A 27,960-nucleotide genomic window follows, 5' to 3' on the forward strand; every position below is an offset into this window, starting at 1 on the left:
CTCCTTCACATTTAGCAACTCCCTAAAAAACTATGCCCACCTTCCTCTCACTGTCTTGTCTTCCATTATCATCTCTCCATCTGCTCCTTCTACCTTTTCTTTTCTACTTGATTTGCCTCCTCTTCCTCTCTTAATTTCCTTCCAAAGCATTTTTTTATTACTTTCAAAAATTTCTGTCATACTCTTACCCCATTTAACATCTCTCCTCTTTGCTTCCTTTATCTTATGCTTTACTTCTCTTCTCTTTACTTTGTACCTCTCATATGATTCCCTCATCCTAATTTGTAACCAATCTATGAAAGCTTGCTTCTCTTCCACATCCTTCTTTGCTTCTTCATCCCATCACTCACTACCCTTCCTTCTATTTCCTCCCATCCTCCTTGTTCCACACACCATCTTTGCACACCTTATGACCCCCTCCTTGAACTATCCCCATTCCTCCTCCACTCCTAGTTCTACTCTATCCTTCACTCCCTCCCACTCCTCTCTCAGCTTCTTATACTCCTTCATTTCTTTCTCATTTAAGCAGTTCACTCTAAGCACCTCCCTATTTAAATCCATCCAAAAAGCCTCCCTTTCCTCTACACTCTTTTCACTACCAGGAGCCATATGCACTTAGAAAAACCCACAACCCTCTTCCCAATTTCACCTTCATCCACATTAACCTTGAAGAAACCTCCTTTCACTCCGCTACACACTTACCTATCTCTTCACTTACTTGTATAGCCACCCCTTCTCTCCCTCATCCTCTCTTCACTCCTGAGAACCTCCCAACTACACTCCCAAACTCACACTTGCCCCTCCTTTTCAACTTAGTTTCACTCAATGTCAACACATCCATCTTTCTTCTCACAAACATAGTGCCTATAGCAAGGCTGACACTTGCACGACTTTTGGCCACGATTTTGTCGTGGCAAGTCGTGCCACTTTGGGGCACGAACTGGGAGGCTCCCGCACTGTTCACGACTAGTTCACGCATAGTTCATGACGAGTTCACGATGAGTTCACGAATAGTTCACGAATGCGTGCCCATCAGTGTCCACATTGACACAAACTGGTACGACGAGTTCATGCATAGTTTACGCACTTCCCACATTGGCACGACGGGTTTGCGCAATTCGGACGATGTCGTGCCGACTTGGGCACGCCATATAAAAAGGGGGCCTCCCCAGCCCCTGGTCATTTTTGGATTGGCTGTGGAAGAGACAACATGCTGAATGCCAGAGACGCAATCATTGCAGAGAAGAGAAGATGCCTATACCTGGCAGCTGCTCTAGCCATTGTTGAAGAGCAGCAGAAAAGGCTGGAAGAGGCAGAAGAGCAAGAAAAGGCAACCCCACCTCGAAGAAAGACACAAAGGAAAGTGTGGGTCAGGGAATGGTTGACCAGAAGGCACAAGTTTGGACAGTATGACAGTCTACTGACTGAACTCCACAAGGAAGATCAAAGGGGCTACAAAAATTACCTCAGAATCACACCTGACCTGTTCCAAGTGATGGTTGAGAAGTTAACCCCTCGCCTCCAGAAGCAGTCCACCTTCATGAGGGAACCGCTTCAAGTTGGACTCAAGCTAGCTGCCACCCTCCGCTTCCTAGCCACCAGAAATTCCTATCCAAGTCTGCAGTACAGCTTCAGGGTCGAAGCAAGTACCATCTGCAAGTTCATACCCGAGGTGTGTAAAGCCATCACCGCGGTCTACAAGGACGAAGTGCTGCGCTGCCCCAAAACTGAAGAGGAGTGGAAGGAAGTTGCTGCCAGGTTCAGCTCGAGATGGAACTACCACAACTGTCTGGGGGCTGTGGACGGCAAGCACATCGCCATGAAGAAGCCACCCAATGCTGGCTCTTACTACTACAACTACAAGGGCTTCCACAGCATTGTACTGATGGCAGTGGCAGATGCTACCTACAAGTTCCTCTATGTGGATGTTGGGGCAGAGGATGGTGCGTCGGATGGAGGAACATGGAGTAACTGTTCCCTGCATGATGCTGTAGAAGAGAACAGAGCTGGAGTGCCTCAACCAGAACCACTCCCTAATGATGACCAGCCAGTGCCCTATCACTTCGTAGGGGATGACACCTTTGCTCTCCGAACCTGGATGATGAAACCATTCTCCCATCGGTCACAGGTCCTACAAGAACACATTACAGCTACAGATTGTCTCGTGCCTGACGTGTCGTGGAGAATGCCTTTGGAATTTTGTGTCAAAGGTTCCGTTGCTTCTTGACGACGATGCATCAGCACCCCAACACCATCAACCTGATCACCATGTGCGCCTGTGTCCTGCACAAACCTCATCCTCATCAGATACCCACACGCAATTTCAGAAGTGGACCGCAAAGATCCAGACACATGATCTGATCCCTGGTGGATTGAGGACTGACTGACACCTGCAGGGGCTGCTGCCTCTAACCGGCCATCATAGCCAGAAGGATGCAAAGGATCAGCGAGACTAGCTGTCACATTACTACATGTCCCCTGCTGGTGCTGTCCCTTGGCAAGAAAGAATGGTAGTAGCTCCATGAGCTGCATCCACAGTTGTTCCATTTTTTAAATAAAAGAAACGAAACTCCCCCCCCCCCAAAAAAAAAAGTAATGAAGGAATAGAAAATAAAAGACAGGAAGTCAGAAAAAAATTAAAACACTGAAAAGAAATCATGAGAAAAGATGATTCCCCCACCCCCACCCCAAAAAAGAAAAAAACAACAACAAAAAAACACTCTTTTCCTTTTCTTGTCTTTGGGGTTGGGGGAGGGGAGTGTCTTTCCTTCTTTTCTTGGATCCGAACTGCTACAGGCAGCGGCGTCAGCTCTTCCAGCAGCCACAACAACCACCCATGACCTGGCCAGCCCCACAGCAGCAGCAACTTTGGCAGCCACCTCAGCAGCAGAAAGAGAAACGGAAAAGAAACGCAAGAAAGTCCCCTCACCCCCCCCAAAATGAAATCCTTCGTTTCTTGCGTTTCTTTTCCGTTTCTCTTTCTTTTCATTTTACTTCCATTTCTTCGTTTCTTTTTGCTTTTTTTGGGTGAGTGGGGAGGGGAGTTTTTTTTTTTTGTCCTTTATTTTTTTGTTTCTTTTTCTTTTTTCTTTTGTTTTTGTTTTGTTTCGTTTCTCTTTAACTTTATTTTAAGGTTAAAGAGAAAAACAAGTGTTTTGAAATAAGATAACAATTTATAAACATGAAAACAGCAAACAACAAATATGTACAACTATTTACAAATATTTAAAAGTCTCTCAATGGCTCTGACTGCCAAGTCTCTCACTTTGTAAAGTCTCTTACTCAGTGTTCTTGCTGGTGCTGGTACCACTGCCTGGGAATACCCGTTGGACTGGTGGTGTGTCGAGTTCCTTGGAGGTGAAGAGGGTTGAGGGTGAAATACCCTCTAGGCTGCTGTCGACGGACCCCGGGGTCAGGGCCAGGAAGCTGAGTGGTGTCACAGGTGTCTTCAAGGTGGCTGACAGGGACGACACTGAAGGTGTTGGTGAAGGAGCCTGGACAAGGGTGGCTGACAGTGCAGGTGGCATCCCTGGTTCCCACTCCATGGTATGGGTCCAGGAGGACTGGCCTGAAGACTGTGGTGACTGGGGCGGCATCCAGGTTAGAGGTGATGGCTGACTGGCTGGAGGTTGCTGCCAAGGCTGCTGCTGCTGTGGGGCTGGCCAGGTCATGGGTGGTTGTTGTTGTTGTTGTTGTCGTTCCCTAGACTGTCTGTCCGAGCAGTCCCGTCTCCCCAAGGAAGGCCACAGCCGAAACTGGGTTTTCCCACAAATCCTTTATAGAGTGTATGTTGTGTTGTTTGCGTGCATGATTGTGTATAATGCAGTCTTCCATTATGTGTTGTATGGTATGGGGTGAAGTGTTACATCCTGGGCAGCTGTTCACAACACGGTCGTCCAGCCTCTTCTGGTAGCTTAGAAGTGCTGGGTGGTGACCGCATCGCAGTCTGGCCAAGTGGACTCTGTCCCTACGTGGGAGAGAAGATTCAGAAGGGTGGATATCAGGGGGTCTGGCATGCAGCAGTGTGTTGTCTTTCAGTGTGTTAATGGAGCGGTGAGTGATATGATTATGAATATGTTTCCGGAGGCTGGTATTTGGTGGTTGTGGAGGAAGAGAAGAGAGTATCTGTGTGTAATAAAGGTCTTTGGGTGTAGTTTTAATGTTTCTTGGTGTGTGTGGGTGTTCTGCTATGTAGTGTAGCGGGTGTGATGTGTTTGTGGTGGCTGCAGCAAGTGTTTGTGTGCCTCTCATGTCGAGGTGGTCCTTGACTTTGAGGACTTTTGTTTCATGGTGTAAATGGTCTGTAGGTGATGTATTTGTGCAGCCTGTAATTGTTTTTAGGGCTTTGTTTTGTATGATTTGAAGGGTGTTGTGGTGTGTCTCACTGAGATTAGGAGCCCATGCAGGACTCGCATAATTCATCACTGAGCGTATGCATTGTTTGTATATTGTTATATTAGTTTCTTTGTTTTGTCCAAATGTTGTTCCAGTGATTGACTTAAGTGCGTTAAGTCTAGGTGTGCATTTGTTTTTTATGTTTGTGAGGTGTTGTTTGAAAGACATGGATGTATCGTATGTTACACCAAGAATTTTCGGTGTGTTTGTGTGTGGTATTAGAGTGTTGTTGATGTAGAGATGAGGTATGTATTTGTGTTCTTTTGTCCAGTTGGTGAGAAGTGTTGCTGTAGATTTGGTTGGAGCTATTTTGAGTCTGTTTGTGATGAACCATGTGTTGAGTGTGTCAAGGTAAGGCTGGATTATTTCTGCAGCTTTGTCTGTGTTACGATGTGTGCATGTGATTGTTATGTCGTCTGCGTAGGAAGAGATTTGTATTTCTGAGGTGTCTGGCGTGGGTAAGTCATGCATGTATAGATTAAATAATGTGGGGGATAGAACCGAGCCCTGTGGTACTCCGTTCTTAATGTTTCTGATGTGCGATGATTGGCCATTATATGACACATGAGCATTCCTGCCTGCCAGATAATTGGCCAGCCATCTTTTGGTGTTATTGTGCATGTCTGTGTTATATATTTTATTTGTTAGGTTGTGGCGGGGGATAGCATCAAAAGCTTTACTAATGTCCAATGTTATAAGAAGTGTTCTGTGGTGGGGCCTATCTGAATTGATGCCATCTAAAATTCTTTGTGTGAGGTTTGTCAGAAGAGTGTTTGTGGAGTGTAGTGGCCTAAAACCGTGTTGTGAGTCAGCAAGGGGAATATATGGTGTGACAAGTTTAAGTATTAGGCGTTCAATGACTTTAGAGGGGGTGCAGAGAAGTGTGATTGGGCGGTGCGATGTTGGGATTGTTGGGTCTTTGTTCGGTTTTGGAATGGTGATTATTTTACCATGCTTCCAGATGTCGGGTATTGTGTTGTGTGAATAGCTGTAGTTTGCAATGTTTGTGAGTGCGTGTATACCTTGTGGTCCAATGTGTTTTAGGTGTATGTTGCTTATGTTATCAGGGCCACAGGCAGATGAGTGCTTGAGACTATGCAATATGAGTTTTGTCTGACTGTCTGTGGTTGTTGCTGTGGCTGCTGGAAGAGCTGATGCCGCTGCCTGTAGCGGTGGACAAGGATTGAGACAGTCTATCTGGAATTCATGCCAGGAGTCCTCTGGGATGCCCTGCATGTGCCCTTCCAGCAGGCACGCAAAATCATGTACGATCTTCTGTTGGCTGGTGTAGGAGTGGCTGGCCCCCAAGGAATCTGCTTTAGAGAGGATCTGAAACATACAAACATTGGAACAATTTAGTACAGCATTTCAATGCAACATATTGCACATGTCATGTCAAGAGCAATGGATCAAACTGGAATACAATCTGCATGTAGACATTGGGATTCTCACCTGCTTCACTGCATCACTGAGGTTGCTCTGGGTCACCCCGGTGTCGGTGGTGGTGGCTGTCTCTGTTGTTGGTGGCCTGGACCGTTTCCCCTTGCCCTTGCCCTTCCCGGTGGTAGTAGATGCTTGGCTCTGGGAGCCTGTGGACCTCACTTCATCATTGTCGTTGCTGATCGTCACTGCAGCTGACTCTGGGACAGCAAACTGCTCACTGGGGACTGTCTCTCCCCGGACGATGTGTTGCGTCAGGAAACTCCAGGTCTCCATGATCTGGTCGTCATGGGCACTCCTCTGTGGCTGGCCAGCCCCACTCTTCTTCTCCTTCTTCATAATCTTCCCCACCCTGGTTCTCATGTTCTCGCAGTGCTTCTTGCATTGGGGACCAGTGGCAGGAGGTTCCAGCTGCTCTCCGACTCGGTCCCACCGGCTGTTCTTGGCCGCCACGTTGAGCCACTCCTTCTGCTTCTTGTCATACAGCTGGGGGTTCTCTTTCACAAGCTCGGCCAACCTCAACTCGGCCTCTTCTGTCCAGCGGTACTCAGGGATTTCTTTCTTGGACACCCGGACCAGCTTCTTCTGCTGCCTGGTAGCCTCGTCCTCACTCGATAGCTGTCTCTGGCTTTCAAGTGGATCCTGCTGTGTCTCCGGGATAACATCGACACTTGATATGGATGACTGGGGGGAATGATCTCTCTCAGCGATCTCTGCCTCTGGCCTGTCGGCTTCTGGCCTTCTCTGCTTTGCTCTTCCTCGTGTCTGCTTTGTTTTAAGCATGTTGTCTCTGTGATACAAGTTGTCTCTTCACTGGCGATCTCTGGAATGGCGAGCAGTGTCAAAGAAGCCCTACATATACCCCCACACTGACACGAGCGCCACTGTCGCGCAGTAGTCGTGAACTCCTCTTGAACATGTTGTGAACTACTCGTGAACTCGACGTGAGCTGTTCGTGAACTATTCGTGGCAGTTCGTGACAGTCGTGGCATGGCGCGCACTGCCACGCACTGGCACGCATTGTCCCGACAAGTTCACGACCAGTTTGGTCGCGAAATTTTGTTGTGACCAAAATTTTGAACATTTCAAAATTCTCGTCCCGACATGGCACGCAGTCATGACGGTTTTACGCACAGTTTACGACTAGTTTGCGCACTGGCACAACTCGAGTCGTGCCAATGCGTGCCACAGAATCGTGCAAGTGTCAGCCTTGCTTATCTCTTCCCTTTTCCTCTCATCTGTACCACATTCATGCACATTAAAAGACCCAAAACTTAGGGAACTGGTTGGAAAACTCCTAGACCCTCTTATCCCTTTACTTTTCTTTCTTAACCCCTTCCATACGGTGCCTCACACGTAGGCGTCATGGGGAGCGAGTGTATTCGCGAGGCTGCCATATCGGCGTCTCGATTATATTTATTGTAGTCGCCCCTCCATAATGACATTCTTTCTAATTCTTTTGTAATCGCATTTTCTATGGTTATCAAAATTCACGGGTGAAGAGAGAACGATCGATATAAGCGGTGACTATATTTTATGATGCGAGTATTATTACGACACGTCGTACGGCTGGCATTGGATGCTGCCACCGAGATCTAAGTCCATGACGCCTACGTGTGCGGCACCGTATGGAAGGGGTTAAGGAATGTCCCCTTTGGGGCTACAGGTAGAAGGATTCCTAGTCCTATCACCATCCTGTTTTTGTCGCCTCGTATGACTCCAGTGGGAATCTTGGTGGCAGCATTTTTCCCCCACCACAGGGTAGGCAAAAGAAGGAAATGTATATTCAGAGAAATGGTACAGGACAGTAACAAGGGGTGGGGGGGACAGCATAACTGAGAGACAGTCGCAGTATAATAAAAGTGTCATAATTTCTCTATGAACAGAGACTTCCTCTATCACAGACAAAATGAGGTGTGGCTCTGGTCCGTAGGGCCACTCCATATAGACCCTAAAGTATCAGCTGCATGCTACTTTGCCACAATAACATGCAGCCAATACCCCAGACTGGTTAATTGTGAAAATGATAGGGAATGAGGGATTTGTTTTGCTTCACACACTAGCATGGAATCTTCTGAAAATAAACAAAAATAGTTTATGAAATCAATAAATATATTGTCCAAGTGGAAGACCAAGTCAGTAAGAAAACAGGTTGAATTGGTAGGTAGAGTTGGCCTGTGGCCTTATGAACAGTGTAGTACAGCTCTCTTAAAAGGTATCCTGATCTTACAAATTAAAACTAATACTAAAATTTTCTACTTCATAATTGGATGTACTACATCAATACAACTAAACATTTGTATTACCTTTATATTGCGATGAAATTTATTTCCATTGTAAAAATCTGAAGCACACAGGGCCAGAAAATTCTCACAAGTCTTTGGACATTGGTCACAAAAGAGTTCTATCTTTATGTCTCCAACATCGGTGTGTAGAGTGACACTCTGCAAAATGAAATCTCGGTAGTAACAAGAGATCATAAACAATCTGGTTAGGTTAGGTTTGAAATGAAACAATGAAAAACAATACACCACTGAAAAAGATACAGTTGACAATTCTATCATCATATCATGTCATAAAAACTTGAGTCACAAGTGAAACAATTATATTGTATATATATTAATAAAAAAAAAAATATTTGATGATCTGGTTTAACGCCACAAACTTCCCTTGTCGGAAAGCTAGGATGGTACCCCTTACAGTCGACTTTGTAGCATGAAATTTAATAAACCATGCTCTAAGTATTTCAGCGGCTTTGACCCATCGTTTTTCGCTCATATTTCCGAAATAACCATTCAGATCAGCATGATATATTAGCACAGACTAATTCACACCCTGCCCTAATTTTTTACATTATAGTGCATTCACAAGGGTATTTAATTACGGCGTTTACTCTTGATATTAAGCATGTCGTAGCCGACCCCCGTGAAGTAAATCGAACAAGTGAAGTAAATCGAACAAGTGAAGTTGTGATGTCATCACAAACTACCTCGCTTATCGCAACCAAGGAGGTGTGGGCGGGTGCTGTGAGAAGGTCCAGATCGTTCGAAGAAGAGTACTGGTATTCGGACAACATACACGAAAGTGTGGAACCCGTCATCATCACCATGGACAGCGATGATGAGGATGAACTGTTTATCCATAGTGGTATGGAATGAAATAAAATGCATGTCCAGTTATTATCATAATTTCCCTATCCATTATATGTATAAACTTGTTATTGAATTCCCTTTTCGGATGCATGGTATTCAATTATTATTACAGTACATTTTTTTTTTTTTTTTTTTTTTTTTTTTTGAGAGAGAGAGAGAGAGAGAGAGAGTGAGAGAGAGAGAGAGAGAGAGAGAGAGAGAGAGAGAGAGAGAGAGAGAGGAGGAGGAGGAGGAGGAGGAGGAGGAGGAGGAGGAGGAGGAGGAGGAGGAGGAGGAGGAGGAGGAGGGAGGAGGAAATGGGGAGGGAGGAGGAAATGGGGAGGAAGGAGGGAAGGGGAGGAGGATGGGATACACGAGGTAGTTTTTGATGACATCACAACTTCACTTGTTCGATTTACTTCATGGGTGTCGGCTGCGAGACATTTGATGTCAAGAGTAAACACCGTAAATAAATACAGTCGAACCTTGAGAGCCCGAACTAATTGGGGAGAAGGGCGGTCTGGTCATGCCAAAAGTCCAGTCATCAAAAATGTCGCCCCTAACACCCGTAGATTTTTGTAGCGGTATATGTATCGGTAATGTATGATATGGCACAGAAACACATAAAAATAATACTCTAACACTGTAATAATAATACTATAATACTAATAATTCTGTAATAACTGTAATACAGGCATGTAAATGAACTGTACATACAGTGTACTGTACTGTATTTTTTATTACGTACACTGTAAATATCGGGACAGTGGTGGCGGCCATGGTTGCCGCGTTTTTCACACTGCCGTGTAGAATGGGAGTGTTGCCATACCGGGGCATACATTTTTCTCGGGCGTGTGCAGACTTTCATAGCAAGATATACTTGTCAAACTTTTACAAAATGTTGGTTCAGTAAGATATAATTTTTTTTTTTTTTTATATATTATTATCGCTAAAAGATAGCTGAAACTTTAGCGTAGAATTTTTTTCTACACCGTAAAAACGTATCTTTTGGGGTATACTATTTTATAAGTACCTACCAGTAAAAGTCATATTTAGATGTACCATTTATCATTTGATAACTTGTTCTATGATTTTTAAACAAAAGTTTGAGTCTCTGAATGTTTTTAACAGCCCACTGATATGTAGAAAAAAATTCCTCATGCCCTTGTGCAGTTGCCACATGCCGCTATTTTACTACGTTTTGGTACAAAATTCCACGAAACGGCAGCCCTGGTGCGAAAAGAAAGCTGAAACTTTAGCGTAGAATTTTTTTCTACACCGTAAAAACATATCTTTACAAGGGTGGATTACAAGGGCGGAGCACACCAACAGGAGACCTTTTGGTCCATATCTAGGTCAGATGCAAAAAAAAAAAATCATAATAAAATAATAAATAAAAACTATAATAATGTAAATAACAAAATACATAAATAAATGCATAGGTATAGTTAAATAATAAACAAACAGGTAAATAGTAAATATTATTAAATTGTCATATAACTAATAATAAATGAAAATCAAACAGACAAATGATAACAAAACAAAAACAATATAAAATAAATTATAAATTATAATGTAAGGTGGTTTGGGTGCTTTACTGTGAAGGGTAAGGATGTCTTTTGGGATATGGAGCCATCAAGCTTCTTCCAACAAGAGTCAAGATGTCTATAGTAGTGATTGCCTAAGGATCCACTAATTTATAACACATAACATCTTTCATACACTTCCTGGGGTATAATATTTTAAAAGTAACACAATTACCAATAAAAGTCATATTTTGATGTACCATTTATTATTTGATAACTAGTTCTATGATTTTTAAACAAATGTTCGAGTTTTTTCATGTTTTTAACAGCCTGCTGATATGTAGAAAAAAATTCCTCATGTCCTTGTGCAGTTGCCACATGCAGCTATTTTACTAGGTTTTGGTACAAAATTCTACGAAACGGCAGCCCTGGTGGCGGCTTGACTGGGTCGGGTTTGAGTACACATGTACAGTCGTCGCTGCCACCTACCGGACAAATAGGGCACTTTGCTTGAAAAGTCCGCCCTTTGCTCATTTCGATCGGTAATACGAGGGTCCGGGCATTCGGGGTCCGGGCTTTCGAGGTTCAACTGTACACTTGTGAATGCACTATAACGTCAAAAATTAGGGCAGGGTGTGAATTAAGTTGTGCTAATATATTATGCTGATGTGAATAGTTATTTCAGAAATATGAAAGAAAAACAATGGGTCAAAGCTGCTGAAATACTTAGTAGTTCAACTTGATCCTGAGCAGAGTTCAAATCATCATCTCGACCTTCACCAAAAGTAACCACACCCTAACCCTCTCAGCCAGTGAGCATCCATTAAATAAAAATAAATAAATAGTATCAATAGTGCCAGTGAGGTACATCGAAAGATACACACACACAACAAGAAGTTATGCAAAATGCAACCCTCTCATGACAATGGCAGTAGTGACACTGGCTTCAATCAAACTGAGTTGATGACTCAAGGTTGGAGTTTTGTTTGTTTCATTCAACAGCATCCATGACTTGGTTAAACTCAATCTTTATTTCTGAATGAGTGACTAGCATTTGGTTTCATAATAAATACTATATCATAATTCCTGCAAGTCTTAATTATGTCCATATAATGAATGGCAAAGATACATTATACCTTCTAGCCAACATAAAATTTCAACAGCAAAATTTAACTCAAGCAGTGTGTGCTCATTGATCCACACATGTAAAACTTGTATTTTCAATTGTCTCTCCTCACACTCCAGTGTATGCATTTTGCCACATAATGATACAGTTATTGGGTGTGGAATGCTTCTGCAGAACAGCTATAGCACATATAACAAAATAACAATAAGAAAAATATGATTTCCCACTTACTACTTGTTATACTTTGTCATTAAACTTTTTCATACTTTGAGTCATTTGTTTGGCTGTGGGTCATATTCTGTGAACTGTCGGAGAACCAGTCATGACTATGTAAGTTAATTCCTTTCCCCTACTTATTCAATCATTATGTGGACATCATATACTGTCTTATATATTATGTTGTGTCTACTCATATGATGAGTTCTGTATGTTCAATTGTATAAACTGGCATTTTCTGACTTTACATATATTATATTATGTAAGTTACATTCTGTAATGTATTTTCAGGTCTATTGGTGTTCCAGTTGATTAAAGCTTGGGAGCAGCAGCCAAGTCTCTTATTGTTATCAAACTACTGAAGTTATATAACTATCATGCATTTCTCTCTCTGGCTGAAGGTGTGCAGCACACACCAAGCACACCCTGAATATGCATATAATATTATGATACTTCACATGGTAACATCAAGAGAGAAAGTGTCTGACAACCAAAAAAGAATAATTTTTCCTATCAGCCTATATCATATGGGTAAAAGTGTATATATGATCAACTTAAAAGAATTGGGAGCTAATAAGAATTTTGTGACTTTAGTTTTTGGTAATAGTATTTTCTAACTATGTGTGTAGTGATTATGTTTTTATTTCATTATATATCATTATAATTGCTTCTTATTTTGCTATACTCTTGTCTATAACTGCATGGTGTAGTTTGTAACCATATATCTTATATCACAACTAACACTACAGTCAGATGAAAGAAAGAGTTACGTGAAATTATACATTTTGATTGCTAACTGCAATCCTCTTCAGTAGTACCACTGAAGAGGATTACAGTTAGCAATTGAAATATATAGTTTCACTTACTCAACTCTTTCATCCCACTGTGGTGTTAGTTGTGATTTACAAATGTGTTATATAATGCTAAGTTAATTTCTGCAAATGCTGAATATTATTAACTATACCTTATATCTCATATAATGCTGAACATTATTAATTATACTTTATCTCTCATATGCTATCACTAACTGCATATGTACATAGCTTTACTTCTATTATTTCCTTCAAGCTCAATTGCCATACCCCTACCTCCAGAAATTCGAACTTGTCTATGATATTCCACCCCAATCAAACAGCATGTCCTGCAAGCCACAAATACCACATACAAAGCCACCTCTTGATGTACCAAGATTGCCACTCAGTAAGTGTAATAAATTAATGAAAACAAATACAATGGAATAGTTAGGTTAGGTTCTATTGGACAATATGTGTGGTAAATAGAAATGCACACCTAAACAACATAGCAATAGAAAATTAACTATTAATTTTGTAAATTATAATACATCAACATAATTTTTTGGGGACAGAAATCAATAACAAAAAAACATGCTCTAAGTGATACACTACCAAATGGAGCAGCAACAAGTGCTTCCAGATGCCATGTTTGTTTTGATAGATGAGGAAAATAAAAGTATGATATATTGCTCTGTTCTAACCTAACCTCACCTGCTTTTAGTAATGCAGTACCTGTAATGCCAGAGGTCATCAGAGTTGTTGTTGTCATCAAGGAAGTGTTAGCGTGGTATGATTATATATATATTATCGTACATTGTAATTGTGTGTTGCTTAATAGGGGAATTATATGTTTCCCCCTCTTTATAAACTTGTCATATGTTTTGTTGTTTATTGTTTTATTATTTTTTGTAATTATGTGTACATTATACATATTTGTAATTATATTGGATATCGCAAATGCAATGCGCGTCTTTTGGCACCAACTGGAGCTTGGCATTAGTTGAAAGCCAGCCCATGTTGTGTACACACGTATTCATTGTCAGTATCTGAGATTACAGTGCGATTCCCACAAATGACTTTTATTGCCACCCAATACATTTGATGGCAGCGTAAAAACAATCTTTTTGGTAATTCTTTTCCATTGTGAACATTCTGAAAAGACTTTAAATTGCAGCGCTGGACTATAGCCGATCATAATAGTGCATATTTGTGTCCGTTCTTTTCTCCTATTTTCATTCCACAGGCAGATTTGCTTATTTGAGAGAAGTAATAGTGCTTTTTCACTTTGGACCAGTGACTTTTTATTTAAAAGGCAGTGTTCAGGAACATTGTGGTTGCATAGAGCGCCAACTAAAGCATTGGTCGGCGTCCCAGCCGATCCTTGTGTATTCGCTGGCTCATGCACCGCATCCGAAGACATTAGCTACCTTCGTTACTTACCAGTATTGTATATTTCCTTGCCTTACGCATACCTGTATTGTCCTTTTTGAGATTCTGTGGACATATCGTTGTATATACATGTATTTCTTATCTACCGGTCGTGTCTTGGGCGGCCATTTTTATGACGTCACTGGTTGTTTACTTTTTGAAATGTTAACCCTCAATGACGTCTTGTGTACACTTACGCATCAGTGCATCATATATTTTTTTACGTAAATTTTGCTAATTACGGTCTTACTATAATTTTTTTTCTTCATTATTTGCTATATGTATTGCATTGTTTCTGTGTTTCAGTGCTTCTGTTTGTGTGAATTGTATCATTATCTTACGTTCGTGTCCCATGTCCATGTGATTTCTCTATATTATTTTTTTTTTTACATTATTTCATGCTTTGTGCAAGTGTGTTGTATTTGCATTAATTCTTGCTTAGTGTCGGTGTTTTCGTAAGTTATTACGCAGTGGGTTACAGTTGTCAAATCCTATCATGTCTAAGTCAAAGTCTAAGTCTAAGTCACAAAACTCATCTGAGACAATGGCGCACACATTGACATTATTGCATCAAGACCCGTCGGTTATGAAATTCTCTGGTCAAGATCCCCATTATAAGGCGATTGATTTTATCCGCCAATGTGAGGATTCAATTGTACACTCTAATGTTTTGACGGGGCCTGAAAAGATCTCCTTTGTGAGGTCCCAGCTTGTGCCAAATTCTCTAGCATCGGAGTTACTTTCGGTGTCGTGTTTAGATCCCAAATCTCTGAATTATAATTATTACATCTTTAGGTCTAACTTCCTTAAACTTTTTTCAGATACCCCTGGTGGTGGTTCGTTCCATTGGTGTTTCAAACTGGCTGATACTCTCATATCCCAACTGGGCACTCTTGATTTTAGACGGGCGCAAGCTCAGGCCAGTACAGACGCTCCTCTACTTACGTTCATTCGTTTTACGTTTTTTCGATTTTACGTTTGAACTGACTGTAAAAATAAATTGTAAATGTTTTTTTTTTTTTAGTGAATTTTTTAGTTTAGCGCGCTCTCCGTAGTTCAAACGATACTTACGCATGACGCTGCGTCCATTGTTTACATTGCACAAACGACAGACTGAAAGTGCCTTGCCTCATCCTCCTCCCCTCCTCCTCCACCATCTCAATTTATGTTGCTTGAATTTAATTTATTTTAAATGTTATTATTTTACAATGTTATGTGTATAATTAATGATTTAGGGGTGTTTTGTAAGATACGGGAATAGAATTTACGGATGTATAGTACAGTAACAACTTACGTTCATTTTCAACTTACGTTCGGCCGTTCGGAACGTAACTAAAACGTAAGTTGAGGAGCGTCTGTATAATTGTTGTTGATGCTTTAGAGTCACTTTCACATTCAAATTGGGTAGATAATGGCAATATCACTTTAGATAGATTTCGTCTTATTTTGGAATTTTTTATGTATATTCTTTTTTTGGTGCCTTCTCAACAGCCTCGTCAATCCCATTTTCACCAGCACGTGTTTCACAACCCAAAGAGTTGACCAGCAATGTTCGGTCTCAAATAATTCCCTTTGTGGCTATTGAGTCTTCTCAATTACTTACCTTTCAATTTCTTACTAGGGATACGCCTCTTTCTGTCACTGTAGATACTGGTGCAGAATGTAGTCTCTTAAGTAGAAAGGCTTATTTTGCTCTACGGGAATTGTATAATCTCCCTTTTGTAATAATTTGCATTCTGTGCAAGGTTCTCCCTTACTTGTTCTTGGATCCGTTTGTCTTCCCTTACAGTTTCCCTCGCATGCTACAGTCTTCAATGTCACTTTTGTTGTTGTTGTTGTTGTTGTCGTTCCCTACACTGTCTGTCCGAGCAGTCCCGTCTCCCCAAGGAAGGCCATAGCCGAAACTGGGTTTTCCCACAAATCCTTTATAGAGTGTATGTTGTGTTGTTTGCGTGTATGATTGTGTATAATGCAGTCTTCCATTATGTGTTGTATGGTATGGGGTGAAGTGTTACATCCTGGGCAGCTGTTCACAACACGGTCGTCCAGCCTCTTCTGGTAGCTTAGAAGTGCTGGGTGGTGACCGCATCGCAGTCTGGCCAAGTGGACTCTGTCCTTACGTGGGAGAGAAGATTCAGAAGGGTGGATATCAGGGGGTCTGGCATGCAGCAGTGTGTTGTCTTTCAGTGTGTTAATGGAGCGGTGAGTGATATGATTATGAATATGTTTCCGGAGGCTGGTATTTGGTGGTTGTGGAGGAAGAGAAGAGAGTATCTGTGTGTAATAAAGGTCTTTGGGTGTAGTTTTAATGTTTCTTGGTGTGTGTGGGTGTTCTGCTATGTAGTGTAGCGGGTGTGATGTGTTTGTGGTGGCTGCAGCAAGTGTTTGTGTGCCTCTCATGTCGAGGTGGTCCTTGACTTTGAGGACTTTTGTTTCATGGTGTAAATGGTCTGTAGGTGATGTATTTGTGCAGCCTGTAATTGTTTTTAGGGCTTTGTTTTGTATGATTTGAAGGGTGTTGTGGTGTGTCTCACTGAGATTAGGAGCCCATGCAGGACTCGCATAATTCATCACTGAGCGTATGCATTGTTTGTATATTGTTATATTAGTTTCTTTGTTTTGTCCAAATGTTGTTCCAGTGATTGACTTAAGTGCGTTAAGTCTAGGTGTGCATTTGTTTTTTATGTTTGTGAGGTGTTGTTTGAAAGACATGGATGTATCGTATGTTACACCAAGAATTTTCGGTGTGTTTGTGTGTGGTATTAGAGTGTTGTTGATGTAGAGATGAGGTATGTATTTGTGTTCTTTTGTCCAGTTGGTGAGAAGTGTTGCTGTAGATTTGGTTGGAGCTATTTTGAGTCTGTTTGTGATGAACCATGTGTTGAGTGTGTCAAGGTAAGGCTGGATTATTTCTGCAGTTTTGTCTGTGTTACGATGTGTGCATGTGATTGTTATGTCGTCTGCGTAGGAAGAGATTTGTATTTCTGAGGTGTCTGGCGTGGGTAAGTCATGCATGTATAGATTAAATAATGTGGGGGATAGAACCGAGCCCTGTGGTACTCCGTTCTTAATGTTTCTGATGTGCGATGATTGGCCATTATATGACACATGAGCATTCCTGCCTGCCAGATAATTGGCCAGCCATCTTTTGGTGTTATTGTGCATGTCTGTGTTATATATTTTATTTGTTAGGTTGTGGCGGGGGATAGCATCAAAAGCTTTACTAATGTCCAATGTTATAAGAAGTGTTCTGTGGTGGGGCCTATCTGAATTGATGCCATCTAAAATTCTATGTGTGAGTTTTGTCAGAAGAGTGTTTGTGGAGTGTAGTGGCCTAAAACCGTGTTGTGAGTCAGCAAGGGGAATATATGGTGTGACAAGTTTAAGTATTAGGCGTTCAATGACTTTAGAGGGGGTGCAGAGAAGTGTGATTGGGCGGTGCGATGTTGGGATTGTTGGGTCTTTGTTCGGTTTTGGAATGGTGATTATTTTACCATGTTTCCAGATGTCGGGTATTGTGTTGTGTGAATAGCTGTAGTTTGCAATGTTTGTGAGTGCGTGTATACCTTGTGGTCCAATGTGTTTTAGGTGTATGTTGCTTATGTTATCAGGGCCACAGGCAGATGAGTGCTTGAGACTATGTAATATGAGTTTTGTCTGACTGTCTATGAAGGGTGTATAGTCTGAGTCTGTGGGAAAGTCTTTCTTACGTCCTGGAGCTGCAACGTCTACGTCGTGGGACCACCCCCCAACCCCAAGAGTTGGGGGCCAAACAGCAGCATCTACCCCTGGCCATCAGCTCTACGCAGATGGCACCGATCCCCAAGGAGGAGCTACGCCTACCTGGGGGAGTACCATCACTTTTGTTGTTGTCTCTGGCATTGCCCTTAAGTGTGTCTCTTGGGTATTGATGCTCTTACAGCTCATGGCATAGATCTGTAGGGAAGAGGCCAAACGCAGAGTATGGGAGTCCAATATATTTTACGTTTCGCCCAGAAGGGCTTCTTCAGATTCGATACCGGCCACAATGCTGATTGGAATACCGGCCACAATGCTGATTGGAATAACTCCAAGATTATAAAATATGAAAACCATACAATGAAACGTAGATGTTTAGAATTGGCGTTTATATCCCTCATAGAAAATATAAATCAGAATAGTGGATTTTTTACAATAAACAAACCATTGGCAATTTTAATTACAAGTAACAAGCAATTTGCGCAAATTGTGTGTACACCATTTGAATGTTTGTTTCTCCCCGCAAGCCTCGGGCTATATAAGGAGTAAAATGTTTTTCATCGATGTTATTTCTGAAGAAGCCCTGCTGGGCGAAATGTAAAATATATTGGACTCCCATACTCTGCGTTTGGCCTCTTCCCTACAGAGCTGTTGCAGTCATTGCTGCTTTTACTCATGGCATAGATATTTCTCCTAGTCACCGTGTAGTGACTTTCTGCAATTGTGATATCTCTGCATCGGATAGGCCAGTTTCTGTTTATGATTCTACTGTGCTTGATCAGTCCGCACATGTGCCTGTACCAACTTCTAAGCGCTCTAAACATGTTTCTCATTGTGCTGTTGTTGTTATAGGAGAGCATCTTATTGAGCTTTCAAGTTCTGTTCGAGTTCCGGTGCGCGTCTCAGGTGCCCCGATAGGGTCTGACGTTCTCTCTTTGCCTGACTCTATTCATATTTGTCGGCTTGCCCTAGAAGGAACTCTCTCCACTATTCACGAGGATCATGGTAACCAATGTCATGGGTGCTTCTATTCCTCTCTATCCTGGCAGTCACTTAGGCTCCTTTGAGGTGGTACACGTCGCTCCTTTCCAGGACTCGCCTATTAGAGCACTTCTGTACTACAGTCTCCTCTAACACGTGACCCTGCTCACTTAGCTTCCGAGTTTCCCACATTTGTAGGCGAGATTGATTTTCCTGAAGAGACGCCTCATCTCCTTGACCTGTTAGTTACTCACCATCAGGCTTTGGCTTTACCAGGTGATCCGTTAGGGGTTACGGACCGTGTGGTTCCTAGAATTGATCTTCAGCCAGGTACTCGTCCTGTTTACGTCCCCTCTTACAGGCTACCTCACTCTCGTTGGCTTATAGCCCAGTCCTTGGTTGACGATTTATTGAGTGAAGGTGTTGTACAGGAGTCCCACTCAGAGTGGAACTCGCCTCTTCTCCTGGTGCCTAAGAAAGATGGATCTTTTCGTCCTGTTGTTGATTACAGGAGAGTTAACGAGGTCACCATTCCAGACCATTACCCTCTGCCTCTCTTAAGCGAGCTTCTTCAGTCCATTGGCACTGGTAATACGGTGTTCACCACCTTAGATTTAAAAGCAGGTTTTTGGCAGATACCCCTGGAGGAGAAGTCTCATAAAGTCACGGCCTTCTTGACTCCCAGTGGGCACTATGAATGGCTTTGTTGCCCCATGGGTTTGCGGAATGCTCCTTTGACTTGCCAGTGCTTAGTTAACTCCATTTTTCATGGCTTAATTGGAGATGGACTTTTTGTTTACCTGGGTGATTTGATTTTAGTTTCCAAAAATGTGGAAAGCCACTTTACTAAGTTGTCCATTGTCTTGCAACGTTTTGCTGAAGCTGGGTTGAAACTCAACTTACCCAAGTGTTCCTTTTTCAAGTCTAGTATCCAATTCCTAGGTCATGTTGTAGACAAACATGGTATCCACACCACAGGTGATAAAATCAAGGCGGTGAGAGACTTCCCTATACTGAAGACAGTTGAACATGTACGTTCCTTCCTTGGACTTGCAGGATACTATCGTGCATTCATTAAAGACTTTGCTTCAATTGCTTCCCCTCTCACTCGCCTTCTCAAGAAGGACTCTTCCTTCCAGTGGCGTGATGTTCATCAGCATAGTTTTGATTCTTTGAAACTTGCTCTTACTGTAGTGCCTGTGTTGGCCTTCCCTGATTACAGTCTCCCCTTTACCATTTGTACAGATGCTTCTGGTACAGGCATTGGAGCTGTACTCATGCAACAAGTAGATGGATGTAGACCTTGTGTTATTGTATATGCTAGTCGCATTCTTAATAAGCCTGAGTCCCGTTACTCATTTAGAGGCCCTGGCAGTGGTGTGGGCTTTAAAGCACTTCCGTGATATAATTTTTGGATATCCTATTACAGTCTACACGGACCACACTGCTGTCACTCAGCTTTTTAAGGGCAAGAATCTGTCAGGCCGCCTAGCCAGATGGTTCCTCACGATCGAGGAATTCAATCCAACCCTTAAGCATATCCCCGGGCATGCAAACCACGTTACTGATGCACTTTCACGGACTATCCCTGTTGCTGCTGTTACCGTGATTCATAACTTTTCCCTGCAGGATCTGGTCAAAGCTCAGCATGAAGACCCTGTTTGGTCTGCAGTCATTTATGCTTTGGAGTCTGGTGATGATTCCACCTTACCAGCTTTACCAATACCTATGTCCCAATTTTCCCTGCAGGACAAGGTTCTCATACAAATGTGGAAGTGCTTGAGCAAGATGTGGAACAGCTAGTGATCCCTGAGTCTCTAGTTCCCGTTGTTTTGTCCCTTGCTCATGATGCCCCTCAGGCTGGTCACCCAGGTCGTGACAAAACTCTGGCTATGGCACGGAAGAAGTATTATTGGCCTAAAATGTGACTAGACATTACCTCTCATGTAGCCCGGTGTAGTTCTTGTGCCCAGAACAAAGGTTCTACGAGCACTGCTGCCATTTTAGAGTACCCTACTCCTTCTTGCCCTTTTCAGACTGTGGCTATGGACCTTTTGCAACTGCCTTGTAGCACTCAGGGCTCTGTGTATGTCCTTGTGTGTGTGGACCACTTAAGTCGTTTTGTAGTCTTGCTCCCTTACGTAACAAATCTGCACCAGTTGTAGCACATGCTTTAGTTTCCCATGTGTTGTGTCCATACACCCCTCCTTCGGTGCTCCTTAGTGATAATAGGACGGAATTTAGGAACGAGGTTTTGGCAGGTATTTGCGAACATTACGGCATCAAATAGACATTCGTGACTCTTTATCATCCAGCGTCCAATGGTCTTGTTGAGAGGACAAACAGGAAAATTTCAGAGATCCTACGTCACCTTGCTAGTAATTTTCATGAGTCTTGGGAGGATTGGCTTCCCCATGTCAGTGCTTGTATCAATAGCACCATTAATGTTTCTACAGGCAAAACACCTCATTATGTTACCTTTGGAGTTGAGAAACGGCTCCCATATGATGTGCTTGACAGCCCTGCTCGTCCCCTCTACAATTTAGATGACTATAGTAAAATCCAGTCATGCGATGCATGCCATTTATAGTTCTGTAAGAGATAAACTGGATGTTTCAAAGGCCGACATGTTGAAACAACAACATGCTCGTGCAAAACCTGTGACCATCGGTGTTGGTGATCATGTCTTCAAAAGCATGCCTGATCGCCAGTCGAAATTGAATTGTAAATTTGAGGGCCCCCTTTTGGTGACTGAACGCCTACACCCTAACAAGTTCAGGATTTTTTACCCTTCTACAGGCCTTGGCAAGATTTTACACTCTGATAGGCTCAAAAAGACTCAAGTGCCTATCCCTGCCTTTACCCGGCCTCCTCCAGGGCCCACTGTAAGAACTATGCCTTGTTTATCTACCCCTCATAATTATGACCTTAGGTCAAGGGGTCCTGTAATTACCTAAACTTTCATTGTGTATCGTTATGTATTCCTTGTGATGTTTACAATTTTTTTTGTGTGTCCCTTTCTTGGTTATAATGTGTAACTATTGTTTAGCTCTTAAGTGTACTACCTTGCATTGTATTTTGTCGTGTTTAGATATTAAGTATCATGTCCCGGACATCCGGCAATTGCTGTATTTGTATTTTTGTTAACTGGCGCCAGTCTTATGTTCCTTTATGTGTTTGTATGTATTGTCTTTATGTAATTAATTATGTATGTGTTTATTTAATGTATTGGGTGTGCTATTGTATCCATTTTCCCACACTTCTGTCTGCCACTGTTGCATATGTGGTGTGTGTGTGGTTTGTCCTTGTGTATTTTGGATTCTCCTTGCCTCGGTCAGTCTTTTCTTGTTTGCTCGGTGGGGTCACCGAGTGGTGCTGGCCGAGCAATGTGTTAGCATGGTATGATTGTATATATATTATCGTACATTGTAATTGTGTGTCGCTTAATTGGGGAATTATATGTTTCCCCCTCTTTATAAAATTGTCATACGTTTTGTTGTTTATTGTTTTATTATTTATTGTAATTATGTGTACATTATGTATATTTGTAATTATATTGGATATCGCAAATGTGATGTGCGTCTTTTGGCGCCAACTGGAGCTTGGCGTTAGTTGAAAGCCAGCCCATATTGTCAGTATCTGAGATTACAGTGTGATTCCCACAAATTACTTTTATTGCCACCCAATACAAGGAGGCATCAGCAGGTTTTGGTATCTGATTGGACAGGGGGTCATAGAGGCATTTCAGTGCTTCAAGAAGAGTAAAAATTGATGTATTTTAATTTACAAAATTAATATCTAATATACTATATTGATATGTTGCTTAGGTGTGCACAAGGTAGCCATTTCCATTCTCAAACTGACACTGAGCAGGATTGAACAGATGACACAAACATGGCATCCCAAACTTATCATTGCAACTCTGTTCAATTATGTATTTCCTTTAAGCAAGTTTTTTTTGTTATTGATTTCTGCCAAGAAAAACATATATTATGTTGATTTATTTCAATTTACCAAATTAATATTTAATACTGTACTGAGAGGAGGAGTTTGAATTTGAGATGAGATGCCCGATAGGGGTTACCAGGCTGGATTGAATGAGAAATGAGGAGGTGAGGAGGAAAATGGGAGTGGAAAGGGAGTTGGGAGATAGGGTTGATGAAAGAGTATTGGGATGGTCTGAACACATGGAAAGAATGAGTTAAGAAAGATTAGTAAAAGAGGTGTGGAAGGCAGAGGTAGATGGAGTGAACATGAGGGGGCAACCAAGGATGATATGTATGGATGGGGTAAAAGGGGCATTGGGAAAGAGGGGGGAATGCATGTTGAGGAAGGACCAGAGAAGACAGAAGATAGGGGTGAGTGGAGAATGGTTCTGTATGGATGATGCTGTGTTGCCTGAAAGGGAGTGGGTGGGGGATGGGGGGTGAGGGAGTATGTGTGAAAATAAATTGACACAGCCTGAAGGGATTTCTCTCCATCTCCATTTCTGCATGAGGTGACAGAGAGGGCGACCGCTGATTTAATGAAGTGGCCTTGCTGTGGATGTGCTGTCTTGCCAAGATGGTAGGGGGGAGGGGGTAGATGGGAGTGAAGTATGTGGGGATGGAATGAATGGGAGTGGATTTTATGCCTTTGATTTTTGGCTACCTCCCTTGTAAAGGGGAAGAAGTCTTTGGTACTTTTATGTATTGATATGTGGGGGAGACAAAGTGAAAGCAGTTATCAAAATGATGAGAGCAGGTAAGGCACTTGGGTTTGATGGGTGTCATACGAAGTGTCTACAAAAGGGAGGTGCACTGATGGTGGACTGGCTGGTATGGTTGTTTAATGTTTGTCTAAAGAAGGATAGAGTGGCAGAGGACTGGAGGAATGCCAGTATAGTTCTACTTTACATGGTAAAAGGAGACAAATGTTTGTAGTAGTTTTAGAGGGATCAGTTTATTGAGTGTAGTTGGGAAGACTTATGGGAGTGTTTTGATTGAGAGGAACAGAGGGAGTAACTGGTGAGGAACAGAGTGGGTATAGGAAAAGTAGGGGTTGCATGGATCATATTTTTGTGGTAAGACAGATATGTGAGAAAGCTTTAGCAAAGGGTAAGGATTATTTGGGTCTTTCTGGATTTGGAAAAGGCTTATAACAGGATAGACAGGAAGTCACTGAGGGAGGTTTTGCAGATCTATGGGATAGGAGGAAAACTGTTAAGGGCAGTCAAAAATTTTTATGAGAGTAGTAGAGCCTGTAGTAGAATTTAAAATGGAGAGAGCAAGTGGTTTGAGGTAAAGGTGGGACTGCATCAGGGACCTGTCATGTTGCCATGGCTGTTCAATATGTACATGGATGGGGTGGTGTGGGCAGTAATTGAAAGGGTAATGGATAGGGCATTGTAGATGGTTAAAGAAAATACAGAAAAATGGAAGATATGACAGTTGTAGCTTGCTGACGACACTATACTTGTAGCATGATCAGAGGAGTGATTAAGAAAATTAGTGACAGTTTGTGAAAGTGTGATAGAGCAGAAAGTTGAAGGTAAATGTGGGTAAAAGTAAGGTGATGAGATGTACAAGAGGAGAGAATTGCACCTTGGGTGATTAAAAAGTGTGATGATTGACATTTGGGAATGGATGCTAAGAGACTGTATGAAGGGGTGATTATGCCAACAGCATTGTATGGGGCAGAAGCATGGACTATAAGAGAGGAAGAGTTTATATGTGTTTGATATGAAACAAGGTTGGATAGAGTGATACATGAAGTGAGGGAATTGGTATTGGAAAAGGAGTTGGGAGATAGTGTTGATGAAAGAGTATTGGGATGGTTTGGACATATGGAATGAATGAGTGAAGAAAGATTAGTAAAAGAATTGTGGATGGCAGAGGTGGATGGCATGAAGATGAGGGGATGACTGAGGATGAGTTGGATGGATTGGTTAAAACGGGTGTTGAGCAATAAGGCGGATGTCTGTTGAGGAAGGAAGAAGGCAAAAGATGGGGTGAATGGAGAATGGTTGAGTATGGATGATGGTGTGATGCATGGATTGGAGAGGGTATCGGGGATGGGGGGTTAGGGAGTGGTTATGTGCAAGTTATTTTGATGCAGCCTGAAGGGATTTCTCACCATCTTCATTGTTTCTGGATGAAGGGACTGATTAAATGAAGCGGCCTTGCAGTGAAAGATAAAGGGGAGGGGGGGAGGGGTGATGAATGGGAGTGGAGTTGAGATGAAATGGGTGGGAGTGGAATTATGCCTTTTGATTTTGGCTACCTTCCTTGTACATACATACAATAACCAAAGGCTTTTTTTCCCACTTATAAGGGAGGTAGCCAAAAAACAACAGCATAAAAACCACTCCCACCCATTCCAACCCTATCACACTCCACTCCCCTCCATCCTCTTCCTTTCCTCTTATCTTGGCACCCCTTGGATGATGGGTCATCCCTGCATCCTGTCCACTGCCCTGGGTCAGAAGCAGTGTCACAAGACACAGCACATCCACAGCAAGGCCACTTCATTAAATTGGCAACCTCCCTCTCCGTCCCCTCATGCAGAAAAGAAGACTGGGAGAAATCCCTTCAAGCTGCATCAAATTTTCTCACACATACTCCCTCACCCCCCATCCCCCACCCATTCCACCTCATGGATCACATCATCATCCATATACAACCATTCTCCATTCACCCATCTTCTGTCCTCTCCCGTCCTTCCTCAACAGACATTCCCCTCTTCCCCAAAGCCCCTTTTACCCCATCCATAATTATAATAATGATTCTATTTGGCATTGAATCAATATACATGAAGTGCAGATAATGAAAAGAACAGATAGTTCAAAATGACTATTACAAATGCCGGGGAAAAAGCCCCTGGTATATGTATGTATTGATATATCACGTAGATGAGCACTACCTTAATAATACCACATAAGTTTTGTGCTAAATATCCATGTTTGCATGCTTCTGAAATTTCACCCAAAATAATTCAATATTTGAAATTATAAAAGCCTATATTTTTCCACAAACAATTTGAGATACAAAATTCATATTTCTCAATTCAAGCTGAAAAGCTGTACCACCACAATCTGAGATATAAGCTCCCCACCCTGGTATTTCATGATAATATTTCAATCAAATCTATTTCCTACATTAGCTAGTTTAGATTATGTTAGGTTAAGTTAGTTTAGATTATTACTAGAATTTTTTCTCAATATCTTCAAAAAGACAACATTAGCATGCTCTCCATAGACTTATGTACCTAATTTATTATTGTAAAAAGATAGTGGTTATTATTACTGGTTTCTCCATTGATTATGTGCCTAATCTATTATTGTAAAAATTCAGTACTCTTATTACTATTGGTTTTCAATAACTTGGCTTGCCAGCCAGCTCGACCCATTGGCTGCTTGAGACACCATCCTCATTTTAATAGATGAGGTCAAAATTAAAGTATGATAAATTCTTCTGCCAAGTTGGTGATGGACTGAGTTGACCCTGGCTTGCCAGCCAGTTCGGGCCATTGCCAACTCAGCCCATTGGCTGCATCAGATGCCATCTTTGTTCTGATAGATGTGGAGGTCAAAGAAATCAAAGCATGATTAATTCCTAACCACCTAACCTATCATGTCTGATATCATATCTATCTCATATCTTACTGAAATAGTTCCTAGGAAAAATATTAATTGTAGTGTGTGTCCCTCCAGACCAAAACCTTATATTACCTGGATATACAAGGGGTTACTGGTAATTCATTTTGAGGGTGTTTCAGCAACATAATTATGCATAAATAGATTAAATAACCACCTCTGGGATGTTTCAGATATATATGGCTTATTGGTGACCGGGGTGTTTCACAGATGGCTTATCATTGGCCATCTCATTCACACCTGGTCCGAGATTGCTTCCGGGGGGAAAACAACTAGGAAGTTGAATAATACTAATCCAGTGTTTTCTTGGAGATAATTTTACCTATATTGAGTAATTCAACTACATTTACACCTACACACACGTCCCCAAGAAAAGTCTCCGGGAATCGGGATGTTTCACTTTTAAATTTATGTCCCTGAAAACAGGCCGAATTGGTATGCCACTGCCACGACTAAACTTACCATAATCCTTTACTCATGAAGTACTTTCTTCAGTTTGTTTGTAGTATCGTATGTGAAAGGACTGTAATTACAGTTTGTGATCACCTAGTAGTAGTAGTAGTAGTAGGAGTGAATGCCTTGGCTTTGGCACCCCTGGTCCGTTTTGGGTTTCGCTTCGTTTATTTTCGGACTTTGCTCTGTATTTCCAGAAGTTATATAATAATGTTTGGCGATTCGCTTCCAGGTTATCTACTTTAGCATCGAACAGTAATAGTTTCTTCGGGATCTAGTCTTTGTATTTTGGGTAGGGTTGTTCAAGCAGTTCCTATCGGACCTTGATTGATGATAGGTTTAGTGTTGCCACTGTGATCTATGCCAGTTCCCACAAATGTGTGAGTGTTTTTCCACAAAATTCCCTGGAAATCTGAATTCCCACATTTTTTTCCACAAAAAAGAAGGAATTATTATAAACACAAATAAGTTCATTGCAACATATATTTAATCAAATTCTACACATAAATAATGGTAAGCAGTTTAAAAGTTGCAGTAACTTAAAGTTTACTTTTGTATGATAAAATTCAGAATAAAAATATTGTCTTCTACATTAAAATTAAGTTTTCATGATTTCTCGTAAAACTGCATTGAAATTATAAAAAAAAATAGTTTTTCAAAAGACAATTTCATTCTATGTCTACTTCCAAATAAACAATATCTTGATTTTCTCGTGTTTTTTCTTCAAGCTCTTCAGTAGGAATAAAGTCAACACAAGATGAACCCTGAAGAGACAAGCCATACTTAATTTGCAAAATAGCCTCAACAGGTCATACACTAAATTTGTTCCTTACTTTTGAGTGCACGATGTTCATATCCGAAAATACCCTTTCCACATTTGCATTTGAGAAAGGCAAAGACAATGATGCCACGGTGAAGGCAGAAATATTAGGGAACTGCCGGTTACCTGCAGAATCTTCAATCTAGTTTTTCATATACCTCTGCCCAAAATGCAACACTGCTTTCCAAACATGATTTTGGCCATTGCTCAAGGTTAAGTACATCCCATTCATTTTCTAGTTCATCTATACTTCTGACTATAGATTTGTACCTGGAAGCA

At 41.7% G+C, this 27,960-nt stretch overlaps 1 protein-coding gene across 2 annotated transcripts; it reads right to left on the reverse strand.

The window, feature by feature from the left end:
• Positions 1-3,702: 3,702 nt before the first annotated feature.
• LOC143032323 (uncharacterized) lies at positions 3,703-27,229 on the reverse strand. 2 transcript variants are annotated; one of them, XM_076196862.1, is made up of 3 exons: positions 8,142-8,280; positions 5,848-6,658; positions 3,703-5,724 (listed from the first exon to the last, which is right to left on the reverse strand). In XM_076196862.1, the coding sequence occupies exons 2-3, from the start codon at positions 6,616-6,618 to the stop codon at positions 3,703-3,705; spliced, it is 2,793 nt and encodes a 930-aa protein (XP_076052977.1). In that variant the 5' UTR covers positions 6,619-6,658; positions 8,142-8,280. The 2 variants fall into 2 exon arrangements, 1 of the variants encoding a protein (XP_076052977.1); XR_012967100.1 differs by lacking the exons at positions 3,703-5,724; positions 5,848-6,658 and adding exons at positions 6,665-7,909; positions 26,871-27,229 and having other exon boundaries at positions 8,142-8,279.
• Between the last annotated feature and the right edge of the window lie 731 nt (positions 27,230-27,960).

This window comes from Oratosquilla oratoria, chromosome 13, assembly GCF_046742065.1.
Source record: "Oratosquilla oratoria isolate Oo_2021 chromosome 13, ASM4674206v1, whole genome shotgun sequence".
In the NCBI taxonomy this organism is placed as follows: Eukaryota; Metazoa; Arthropoda; class Malacostraca; order Stomatopoda; family Squillidae; genus Oratosquilla; species Oratosquilla oratoria.

Bases quoted from the DNA above. Each gene is read 5' to 3' on its own strand.
- LOC143032323 (XM_076196862.1), bottom strand. From the start codon at position 6,618: ATGCTTAAAACAAAGCAGACACGAGGAAGAGCAAAGCAGAGAAGGCCA. The intron at 5,725-5,847 runs GTGAGAATCCCA...TGTATGTTTCAG, and splicing joins TCAGTGATGCAGTGAAGCAG to ATCCTCTCTAAAGCAGATTC.